Below are 12,832 nucleotides of genomic sequence, written 5' to 3'. Positions count from 1 at the left end.
GGCTCTGTCAGCTGGTACCTCCCTGGCTGTCAGATAGTGGATAAGCGGTCCCATCCAAGATGTGGAGTGATCGATGGTGTGGACCGCGGGGGCCCTGATGCTTGGGACGGGGAGATGGTTGACGGGGACTAGCCCAGCCAGTTCCGCCTCGGCGTCGGTGGCCAGCTTTGCTAGTGTGTCCGCGAAGACATTTTGCTCTCTGGGGATCTGGCGGATGGAGTGTTTAGTAAACGCCTGCAGCATCTCTCTTGTCTGGGTCACATAAGCCGCCATTCTTTCTCCTTTAGTTTGATATTCCCCCGAGATTTGCCTTACAACCAGCTGGGAATTGCTGTAGATTTCCAAGTTCGCTGCCCCTACTTCCCGGGCCAAACGCAACCCAGCTAGGACAGCTTCGTGCTCCGCTTCGTTATTCGATGTCTTGAACTGGAAACGAAGGGCATTTTGTAACTGGTGACCCTGCGGTGACACCAAGATGATCCCGGCCCCAGCTCCATTCTCATTCGAGGCTCCGTCGACGAAGACCTTCCATACGGGCGCCGCGGGGACCTCGGGATCATTGTCTTCCTGAGATACCCCGGAACATTCAACGATGAAATCGGACAGGGCTTGCCCCTTGATGGACACTCTTAGGACGTAGGATATATCGAACTGACTTAGTTCCATGGCCCACTTTAGGAGTCTTCCCGAGGACTCGGGCTTCTGTAACACTTGCCGCAGGGGTGGTTGGTCAGGACCTTTATGGCGTGGGCCTGGAAGTATGGTCGGAGCTTCCGGGATGCCATTAGCAGGCAAAAGGTCAGCTTCTCGATTAATGGATACCGAGACTCAGCGTCCAACAATCGCTTACTTACGTAGTACACTGGGAGCTGCGTCCTTTCCTCCTCCCGTACCAGCGCTGCACTGACCGCGTGCTCGGTCACTGCGAGATAGAGGTACAGAGGTTCCCCGTCCACCGGTTTCGCCAGGATCGGAGCTTGGGCCAGGTGTTCTTTCAGTTTCCAAAAGGCTTCTTCGCACTCGACTGACCATTCGAAACACTGGCTTCCCCGAAGGACGTTAAAGAACGGGATGCACTTGTCCGTGGCTTTGGAAACGAAACGGCTTAAGGCGGTTATCCACCCCGTCAGGCTTTGCACGTCTTTATGCTTCCGGGGAGAGGGCATATCAATCAGTGCCTTGATCTTATCCGGATTGGCCTCTATTCCCCGGAAGCTCACTATGAAGCCCAGGAACTTCCCGGAGACCACGCCAAAAGTGCACTTCTTGGGATTCAACTTCATCCCGTACTTCCGAATGACTGTGAAAGCTTCAGCCAGGTCGTCCGAATGCTTTCCGGACGTCTTGGACTTGACCAGCATGTCGTCAATGTAGACTTCCATGTTTCTCCCTAGCTGGGCCCGGAACATTCGATTGACGAGCCTTTGGTAGGTTGCCCCGGCGTTTTTCAGTCCAAAGGGCATGACTATGTAGCAGTATATTCCCTTGTCGGTTTGGAAACTGGTGTGCTCCTGATCTGCCACATGCATAGAGATCTGATTTTAGCCGGAGTAAGCATCCATGAAGCTTAAGATCTCGTACTCGGACGTAGCATCCACCATTTGGTCAATCCTGGGCAGCGGGAAGCAATGCCAGCATTGATGAAAAAATGAAACAATCTAAGGGATTTGAGGTTATAAATGGAGGAGAGTTGGGGTGTGTAAGTTGAAAAGGTTCTTGTACGGACTTAAACAGTTCCACGTTAGTGGAACAAAAGATTTGGTTAGTTCATTCAATCAAGTGTCTTCAAAAGATAAAAATTTGACTCATGCCTTCATTACAAAATCCTAAAGTCTAGTAAGGTAATTAACTTGCTTATATATGTGGATGATATGATATTACTATGCAAAAAATAGATGTTTTGGTGTGGTTTAAAGGAAAACTCACACGGAGTTTAAAATGAAAGACATGAAGAATGAAAGACATGAAGAGAGTTCAAAGGATACTTGGTATGGATATTAGATGAGCAAATGAAGACATTGTGTTATCTCAGTCATGTTAAATCAAAGTTTAACATGGAAGATTGTAAATCTATCAACATTCCTCTTGCATCACATTTCTTAACCAAAATATTTTTATACAATATCGAACTAATTTATCTTATCAAAGTTTCTAAGAACTAAAGTGTTGATTTGATTTTAAATTCATGAGAGTCAATTCATAATAAATGCTAGAAAAAATAATAAATGAAGAGAGTATTTATAGTGGTTCGGCCTAAAAATTGACTTACATCCACTTAGTCACTTTTATTTTATTGCTCATTTGAGCTTTTGGACCATAGAATCTGGTGAAGTAGTGTCATCGAAGTTTCTACCGTCCCTCGACTTTAGTTACATGAGAATTCTCTAAGTATATAGAATGCAGTTTCTAATATTTTGACACCAAGCAGTGTCTATCTCTATTCAGACCATTTCTCCTATTATTTATAGTAAGGAGTTCGGGTTACATTCAGATTGTGAGCGTCCAATGATAACAAGTACAAAGTTATGACTAATATAACTTGGTTGCTTGCCTTAGTTGAGCTGGTGCTCCACCTTCCACGACCAGACCTTGGTGTCATGACTAGCGATCCGCTTTGGGTGTATGACAGTTATGATTGATGAGTTTTTGCTCTCTAGAACCAGTGACCAGGAGTTTTGATATACACAACCAAAACTTACCTCCAAAGAAGCCTTGAGCGGGGTGCTTCCTAAAGCAATCGACACAAGCGGTGGCTAGTCTTGTTGAGAAGGCACTTGCAACTGGAGTATGGTACTTTGAGATTGGCGACTAGGACTTGGTGCCTGGAAATAGGCGACCATAATCAAGTACTAGAATCCTAGTCATCGCCACTTTATGACACGTCATTATGTTAAAAAATGAGTATAACATGAAGTAATATATTTCCTAATTTGTTTTTTTAAAGGGATTTTAAATATCTATTGAGTTTTACTCTGATATACAATCCCCATGAAATTATCAATGAGTACTTAAGCTCTATAAGTATAATCAATAGCAATTAAATCTGTATAGTTTTTTTCACAAAAATCTTAATTTTTTTAATGATTTTTTATTTTAATTTTTCTATATTATATGATGTGTAAAAATACTTGTAAGTGTAAAATATTATCCATAAAAATCTTTAAAACTTTGTTTAAAATAATTAATTAAAAAATACTTGAGTGCTACTACTTTGACTTGATTGCTAAAAATTCTCAAAAAAAAAAACAGAAAGAAAGTGAGCATTTATTCTAAAAACCTTTTTAAAACAACTTTTTTCTCTTAATTTTTCCCCCTTTTGCTCATCCCTACTAGCACCGTGTCTCCAACCATGCAGACGAAGAAAAGGGCAAGAACATAGCCTCACTTATTCCTCACAAGGCAAAAACTGCAACCAGCTCAACTCAAAACTCTTAAAAAGTTGAAACTAATGTAAGTGCAATTTGGAGACTCACTCAGTAACCAGACCACTCCGGATGAAATAAACTTAAGGAAATTATTATTTATTAATTAAGCCAAGCCTAGCAAAAGCCTCACTTGTGAATTGTTCCATAGCAATGAAATTAAATTATCAAATTAAGCCTAACAATTCACTACACTAATATTGACGCAACGCAGCAAACGACAAAAAGGAACAGCAGACCTTCTTCCTTCCATATTCTCTCTCTAGTAATTCACTACTACACTAACATGAACTTAGCAAAGCACAAAGAGAAACAATCCTCTTGCTTCCCTATCCTCTCCCCTTCAACTCTGTGGACAAGAGAGTATAATTTTACCCGACATAACGTGGGGTTGAATCCTTATGATTCCCTCCATATAGCTTAGGATTCAATTGACAGATCCTTGAAGGTGTATGAAATCGCTTTGTCACCATTTACCACTTGCCCGTTCCCTTTTAGGATCCTGCAATTGCAACAGTGCAGAATACATATTAATATGGAAACCTTCTAATTCATTGCTCAGTATAATGTTTTCTTTATTAGTTAATCAGCACCTACAATAAATAGTTATATATATATATATTATACAAAATGATCTAAGGTGACGAGATAGTACAGGTATTAACCAATAAATTATGGACAATAACATAGTTATCCATATCCATATCCACCCTATTTTAATTATTTATTTATTTCTTAATATATCTTTTTATCCTTACTAGTTATGATAAAACTATATATATTCACACTTTTATAACAAATAACCTGCACGTTTAATTTTATTTAGAAAATTTACTAGTTATTTTTATTAAGTTTTATAATTTTTATATAAATTCTAAATAAATAAATAATACTATATATAAAAAAATGATATAAACATATTAAAAGAAAAAACAAACCAAAACATTGCTTGTGATTTTTTTTTTTTTAAAATAACACGATAACGTTTTAGATCACAAACTACCTTATTTACGGTACAAAACATTCATGATATTATTCAAATCACACATTAATAATTGAAGAAAAAACTTGTTTATTCTTGATAGAAGATAAATATTATTCTAATTTCTTATTTTGTTATACATTCATATTATTTGTACACATAGAACACTTATATATAATGCATTTAATATGTATTATTGTAACAAAATTATTGTAATATGTTTATTCTTAATATGTATTATTGTATCAATAATTATATACTATTGTAATAATAATATTTTATAACATTTGAACTTATATTAATATAATTATTAGATATCTAGTCTTTTAATATATATTATTATAATAATAATATTTTATAACATTAGAATTTATATTAATATAATTATTAGATATCTAGTCTTGTAATATATATTATTATAATAATTATATTTTATAAGATTTGAATTTATATTATTATAATTAATAGATATCTAGTATTAAATTTATATTAATATAATTAATAAATACATATTTTTAATTTGTTAATTATTAAATATCTAGTCTTATATTATATATTATTATAATAATGATATTTTATAACATTTAAATTTATATTAATATATAATTAATAAATATATTTTTTTAATTTATTTAAAAAATATATTTAGTTAAATATTTAGAATATTCTGTTTGAGTTAACCAAAAAATTGTTAAAATCACTAAAAAGATAAATCTTTAAAACCAAGAATTTCAATTACCTACAAACTTTTTATATATAAACATAAAGTAAATATATAAATGTTAAATTTATTTACATATAAATATACAAATGTTAAATATATTTAGGATCACGTGAATTTTTTTAATTACACACAAAACACTAAACAAGCTTATGTGGCAAATCACTTCTACCCAATGAGATCCATCTTAAATAAGTATGATTGGTTGAAGTGATTTGCCACATGAGTTTGTGTAATTTGTGTGTGCACAAATATGATTGGTTGAAGTGATTTGCCAAGTTTGTGGGTAATTTGTGTGTGCACATATCCTTACTCTTAAATTTTCTGCAGGCTTTAATTAGAAAAAAGGTGAGTTGAAAAAAAATATGCCAATAGAAACACCCAATGATAAATCAATACGAAAAGCAGTAAAAAAATCCATAATTTGTTAAAACAACTAAATAATACCATCGGGTTGTTAACAAGCCTTCTACTCCTACAGGACCTCGAGCGTGAATTCGACTTGTGCTTATTCCAACCTGCATCAAAATTGTAGGGAATCAACTACCAAGCCACCATGAGAAAAATTTCCAACTTTTGTGTAACAGTCCCCCCATTAGATACCTCTGCGCCCAGTCCAAATCGTGAGCCATCACAAAATCTTGTGCTTGCATTGTGGAAAACAGCAGCACTGCAATATTTATAACAAGCCAAATTCATTAGTACCCCCAGACATATAGAACCAAAATACCATAGTGCTATCATGTCGAATCATCACTAACATAACATAACAAACAACTCTTCTCAATCATAGACAGCAATCAGGCTAGTGGTGTGTATTGCAGAACAAGATAAGCTTGAGTACTATCACCTGTCAACTTGGTGTAGAAAAAGTTCCACGACTTCTGAATCTTCCGCAACAATGCAATCAGTATGTGCACTGTTGAAAGTAGTGAATTTAGAAAAATAAAGCTCTGTGTTGTACATAAATCACATACTTTATTGTAAAAAATAAGAGAAGAGGATGCCAAGAGACAGAATCAAGATGTTAACATGCTTTCTAAAATAAAATGCAGACTTGCCTTCCATGCTTATGTATGTGATCAATGGCTGTGTAAACATCATCCACAAACTCAACAGTGCAAGCTAGTGAACTGTACTCATGATGAAATGAACGTGCCTCAGGAATGTTCAGCAAGGAACTTGCCCTAGGCCCACCATATAAAGTAACACCTGCAAAACAGTAGGTCAGATAAGTTGTGCTTTTAGAATATTCCAAGGTATGTTTCATGGAGCTTTCTTCTAAAAGGTCCATAAATAAATTAATATTAGTTTCAGTCATATAGCCTTAATTTATGTTAACGGCTCAAGACATTTCACGAATCACGAAAACCTGATAGGGAAAAAAAATTAAATTTTTCAAAAACTTAATATTAACCATTATGTAAGAAGCTGGCCAATTATTTTAGCTAGGCATCTTGGCTATTGGAAGGGTAGTCAAAGCAGAATATGATAATTCTTTTTATTTTAGTTTTTTGGAATGAATACTTGGTGAAAAGAAAAAAAGGTATACTTATTAGAAACTATACCTTCAGTGCGAAGATCAACAATAAGCTCATTAAAAGAACCTGTTCGCACTAAATCCTTGTGAACAAGGAGTGTTTCCTGAGAGTCGAAGACACAAAAATAAGGAACGTGCCAAATCATGCAAGGCAATAATGGCAAAGACTTTCTAAACTTGGGCTAGCACTTCAAGCAGATAAGAGAATTCATGTCAAATAGAGAATTGTACATTATAACTGGATTACCATGGCATTACAAGCTGCTGGGTAGTCCAGTTTTGCATCCAGGACAATTCGCTTTGCCATATCCATGTTAGCAGACTTATCAATATAAACATGGCAAATTCCATCTGAAGAAAAACACAATGTAATTCCTTACCTGCATTCCGCAGTATAAATGAAAGAATTATGACAGGTTCACTTTATATTACCTGCATGACCCATGACAGGAATCTTGGTTGAGCTTTTTATTTGGGAAACCAGCTTATTACTGCCTCTTGGGATCACTAGATCTATCACATCATCAAGCTAGAGCACAAAAAAGAAAAATATCATCACTCTCAATTTCAGTTGACTCAATTTTCTTATTAAAGTCCATGCATGAAAAGAAAAAAACAAGTAATAAGTAATTATTCTAGGCTATGCGCACCTGAAGTAGTTCAGGAATCTCTTCTCTTGATGTCACAAGTCCAATAAGTTTTCCGCCAACAGTATTCGGAATGGCTTCGGTAATAACCTATAAAACAAACATAAGCTGAGGAATGATGGGAAAACAATAGACTACCACAACAGTTTCAAGTATATCATATTATGGAGTGATCAATTGAATATAAGAAATTAACCTTGTGCAGAACAGCATTGGATCGCTTTGCTTCCTTTCCACCTTTCAAAATAAGTCCATTCCCACTGCGGATTGCTAGTGAAACAATCTATTTAAACAAAACAAAGCACATAGGCTAATGATGATGAGCAGAAACTCATGCTTAGGATTATTCTTTAAAAAAAAAATGATCACAGGCACACAGAGCTAGCCAACTCAACCAAACGACTTGTACCATACTAAACATAAAAGTTTAATAGCAAAGAACAGTGGGGGTTTTCTTTACCTGTACTAGTGCATCAGGACGAGACTCAAAAACAATTAGGAGAACTCCAAGGGGACTGGATGTTTTCTCTAGTACAAGGCCATCTGCAATCTATATAGAAGAGTGGTCATGAGACAAATATTTATATAGAATAGTGTGCACTGTGAATATCAAGATCTGGAGTAACTCTCCTACACTATTCAAATACCTCAGTTCTCTTCAAAATGCGACCAATTGGATCTTCCATGTTTGCAATAGCACGCATATTTTTTGCAAGGCTTTTAATCTGTCAATCACAGTGAACTTTAATCAGCAAGGTGAGCAAAAGAATATCTATACATATGTATATATGCATATGTATGAACACATAGTTAAATACGAAACCACTTCTTAGAGATGGAGAGAGAGAGAGAGAGAGAAGGGAAAAAAAAAAGGCAAGAGGGCGACAGAAAAAGTTATCTACAAGAACCATCTAGTGAGGAACCAAAATACATATAAATACACACACAAATTAACCAACTGGAACCTAGTACATGCCTTTGATGCACTCAAACCCAGCCGAGCTACCAAGGGTTTTTCATATCCTGCCAGCTGTGCTTCAGAAATATCAAGTTCATTTTCAGCCTTAATCAGCTCTTCATTTGCCTCCAAGGCATCAGCTATGTCAAGCAAAATTTTTTTCCTGTCTTCTGAAGATAAGGCCTACAAAACAAAGTCACCAAGTAAATTATGCTCCCGATGAAAATGTACTGGAGACAAAGAATACAGCAATATAAGAAAGGAAACCATGGAAAACCTATTATGTTTTGCACAAGAAACTCCAAAATGCTACCTGAAGGCGTCTTGAACTTTCCCTGGCAGCAACTGCCATCTGACGTGCATCAACTTCTTTGACTGGAACCATTAAACGGGCATCCTGGTGAAAGAGGGTACCAATACGCTGTCCTTGAAGGACTTTAATAAGGTTTTCAGGAGCATACCCACTTCAAAATGAAACAAGAATATTATTGACACAGCAGCATACACATTGGGTTCAAAGATGCTACCTATTCCAGCTACCTTATAAAAATGTGTTCTATGTCAGAATTAAGACATGAATTTCTATAGGGACAAAAATATGAAAAAAGGTCCACAGGACCTCTCCCATAAAATTAATTTTAATAATGAAGAAAAAAAAAAGTGGTACGGTATTAGAATTATGACTTATGACCAATGCTTGATAAGTAAGATTTATAAAGAAAAGCTGAGACTTAAACGGTTACACATCAAAGATCCTTAAGGCTTCTCCCCTCCTTATAAAAAAAAATGCTTAAGGACTTGTTTGGCTGGGCTTTTTACTTTAGCTTCCTCGAAACTATTACTTAAGACAAAACACATAACCCATTCAGGCTAGCTTTCTTTAAAATAACTCATTGAACCAGTGAGGCTAACATTTTTTAAATAGCATTGTTGCAATAAGGCACCCATGGTGCCCGATACCACTTAACATTTGATTGGTGCAATTTAGTATCAAGTCCCACGTATTATATTTTACACTAAAATATGTGGGAGCCAATACTATATTACACCAATAGCGGTTTTTCGTGTCAAGATTGTGTTGAGCTCCACTGGTACACCTTAGCAATTCTCTCTTTTTTTTTAAAGAGGTTTTAGAGCTAAAAGTCAAAATATATTGAAAACTCAACCAGCTTTAAAAGTGCTTTTGGAGATTTAAAAGCCCAAAAGTGACCCAGCCAACCAGTCCCTAAGTAACTGAATAGACTTTTTTAAGTTTTAAGCATTGGGGTACCTTTGTCATTTAAATAACATCATTTATCATCCTTTGCTTTCAATACTTAAATGAAGTTAAAACATGATCACTCCTTACCTCTCACCTTGTGGCTTAAGGAATTGAAACATTCTTAAATTAGCATTAAGATCATCAAAATATGGTAATACCATGATGTGTAGTGTGCACATCATAAATTTAAATTCTACATGAGCAGCGTGGAAAATGCTTCATAGAAATATAGCAGAAAAGCAAACCTGGTGATAATAACAGGAATTCCAGCATAAGCTGCATTGACAGCAGCTTTTACTTTTGCAGTCATACCTCCTCTTCCGACTCGAGATTTGTCTCCAAAAGTAATTTCATCTTGATGTTTCTCTTTTACATATGTATGGATAAGCTTCGATTTTGGATCACTTGGAGGGCCACTATAAAGACCCTCCACATCGCTCAATAAAACAAGGAGATCAGCCTTCAGTTCTAAAGCCAGAAGAGCTGACAAACTATCATTATCCCAAAAAATACCAGAAGAATCCTGCGAAGAGCGCTCATGAACAAAACTTCACACTAACAACTCAAACAGTTAACAGGATATAAAAAACAAATGTACCTCATATGGAGCTTTTCTAGTACTGACTGCGTCATTTTCATTAAGAATCGGAACAACCCTTAGAGCAATCAATGAATTCACAGTTTCACTCAGTTGCTTTCTAAAATCTTTATCCCTAAAATCGTGATCTGTTACAAGAAGCTGAGCTGATGTCACATCAAGCTGCAGGGTAGAAGAGAAAAGTTGAATAAATTTAAAACTGCTTTGTCCAGCAATCATCAAACTGTGTTAGTAAGTAATTAAACCCAAAGTACATATGAAAATTTAGTTGAGCTCAATAACAAGAAACCACCTGAAGAAACAATGTGTCATAGAGAGCCATAAGACTATTTTGTCCAACCGCAGCACAGGCCTTCCCATCAATTTCACCTTGTGGTTTTTGGAGATCAGCGAAACTGCAAGAAATTTACTTAAATATCTAAACTGACACAATACTTCAAAAGCGAAAACAATGGCAGTCATCAAATTGAGACAAAACAAAAGATACCTGCTGTTAACCAATTTCCTGTATCGAAGTCTTTGTCGACCAAGACCAACAGCACCTGATGTCACTAAAATGACTTCATATCCTTGAGAATTCAGCTCTTTAATCTGCAAGAAATTTCAAAATTTAACATAAAGATCGTATTTTCAAATTGCGAAAGACAATAAATATATAATATAGAAATGACCTGCTCACAAAGGGCACCTAGTCTTCCAAGCGCCAATCTTCCATCAGCTCGAGTAACAACCGCAGTTCCAACCTTCAAAAATCAAAGGACAAAATCGAAAAATCAATCAATCATCAAAACCAACATTTCATTTCTTCTTCTTAAAATAAATAAATTAATTATTATAAAAAAATCCAAATATCATTTCATAAGTTAAATTGACAAACAAATTTCAGGTATCTAAATTATAAAAACCCAAAAATATTTTACTTAAAGCTGTAATCAGTATATTTGTTAAAAAATAAAATGCTGTAATCAGTATAAGCTAAAATCAAAACTAAAGTGCTCATTTTCCATTTTCATTTCTAAATAGCACACGAGATATTGTTAGCAAAAGTATAGCCGAAAATCAGTGAAAGAAAAACACTCATCTTTCCCTCTCAATTTCAACGTTCAGGATTAATCGAGGGAGAATTTAGGGCTTAAGTGAACTAAAGACAAAAAAAGGTAGAGAATGTGAGTGAGCGAGCGACGGACCTTGATGATGAGACGCTTCACGTCTTTGACGAAAGCTCGAGAACGATCCATGTCGTTCAATGCTGAAAAGGAGAACTCGGCGGCGACTCGAAGTCAGTAGGCAAAACTCGGCAACTCGGTTTGGGTGTATCTTTTGATAGGGTTGCTCCAGATTCAGACGTCTCTTCAATGATATTTATTATCAGGTGAGGTGATGTAAGACGGAAGGAGGAGGTGAGGTGGTGGTGGTGCCATTGGAGGTAACCCCGAAACTATCGGCCTTCTGCTGCGTCCAATGAGAGAACGCCATGCGATAACAGAGAAAGGGCATTTAAGTAAATGCAATGGAGAATGGTATGTGGTGACGTGGAAAATGAGGATTAAAATAAGTAACTATTAATAATAATAATAATAATAGAGCGGCGGATTGGTGAGTGGAGAACACGACAAGTAGATAGTTTAGAGTATATATTTTATGATTCCTTAGATCCGTGTCATGCGGACCCCCAGGATGGATGTCGCTCACGGCTCACTTATTTATATCCATAGTCTTCTCACCATATCATACTATGATTCCTACCTTACCTTTTTCACGCCTAATTTTTCTAAAGGTAATTTTTATGGGAAGGGATATTGTGAATGTAGTTAAAGTCCTCCTTCCTTCCTTATCAGTTTCTTATCTTATAATTTTTTTTTTGTTGCTTTTTGTATTTTGTCAAAACTGTTTTTATTTATTTGTCAGAAACATTTTCCCTATATTATTGTACTACCAATATCTTGTTTCTTATTATTATTCTTTTTCTTCATTATTTTTTTATCGAGTTTTATTTTCTTAACAATAAAATTTAGAGATTAATTACTTCTTATTACTTTATTCAGTTATTTTTTTATTTATAAAATTTGTTCATGTTTTCTCATAGACTAAAAAAAACACTACTTTATTATTTTGTATTTTTAATAATATCAAAACATATAATTACATTTAACAAACCTATATAAAAATATCCATTCAACTCAATTTTGATTAAAATTATATTAAAAAATGAAATTAATTTTTTTAATGTATTAACTTTTAAATAACATAATATGTTTTTGTATGATGTAAATTTTGTGTCAAATTTGACACAAAAACTGAGTTAATATTATATATAGAGCATAATATTTGTAATTGTGTTATGCATAAAATGCAAATTAAGTAGGAAAAAAATCAATTATTAATGATCATTTAATATTTATTGAGAATATAAGGGTCTGATTGATTCGCGATTAGAAAACTGTATTTTTAAAAAGTGTAATTCTGAAATGAAAATCTGAATTTAATGACTGAAAATATATTTTTGAAAATGTGATTGATTTACTATCTGTAAACTGTTTTTTAGTTTTAAAAAAATATAACATGTGATTGATAAAAAATCTGAAAATATAACATAAACAAAATAAGTGATTGGTAGATTTTGTATGATATAACAGCAACATGAAACAAATTGTCTATTATATTAAATTTTAATTTGCCAATAAATTTAGTTAAATGAAATTT

At 34.8% G+C, this 12,832-nt stretch overlaps 1 protein-coding gene across 1 annotated transcript; it reads right to left on the bottom strand.

The window, feature by feature from the left end:
• Positions 1–3,495: 3,495 nt before the first annotated feature.
• Positions 3,496–11,543, bottom strand: LOC133798371 (delta-1-pyrroline-5-carboxylate synthase). Its single transcript, XM_062236629.1, has 20 exons — positions 11,317–11,543; positions 10,801–10,872; positions 10,617–10,720; positions 10,422–10,524; positions 10,130–10,291; positions 9,777–10,054; positions 8,584–8,734; positions 8,289–8,453; positions 7,960–8,037; positions 7,773–7,862; positions 7,509–7,595; positions 7,316–7,402; positions 7,098–7,194; positions 6,913–7,016; positions 6,694–6,769; positions 6,187–6,337; positions 5,976–6,044; positions 5,729–5,795; positions 5,573–5,643; positions 3,496–3,924 (listed from the first exon to the last, which is right to left on the bottom strand). Exons 1-20 carry the CDS (start codon positions 11,365–11,367, stop codon positions 3,843–3,845), a joined length of 2,145 nt encoding a protein of 714 aa, XP_062092613.1. The 5' UTR covers positions 11,368–11,543; the 3' UTR covers positions 3,496–3,842.
• Between the last annotated feature and the right edge of the window lie 1,289 nt (positions 11,544–12,832).

The sequence above is a fragment of the Humulus lupulus genome, chromosome 8 (assembly GCF_963169125.1).
Source record: "Humulus lupulus chromosome 8, drHumLupu1.1, whole genome shotgun sequence".
NCBI classification, from domain to species: Eukaryota; Viridiplantae; Streptophyta; class Magnoliopsida; order Rosales; family Cannabaceae; genus Humulus; species Humulus lupulus.
This window is presented reverse-complemented; position numbering and strand designations above follow the sequence as displayed.

Coding starts and splice junctions, on each gene's coding strand:
- LOC133798371 (XM_062236629.1), bottom strand. CDS start 11,367: ATGGATCGTTCTCGAGCTTTCGTCAAAGACGTGAAGCGTCTCATCATC. Junction 6,770..6,912: donor CAGCAGCTTGTAATGCCATG/GTAATCCAGTTA, acceptor TTCGACTCTCAG/GAAACACTCCTTGTTCACAA. Junction 6,045..6,186: donor CACATACATAAGCATGGAAG/GCAAGTCTGCAT, acceptor TACTTTCAACAG/TGCACATACTGATTGCATTG.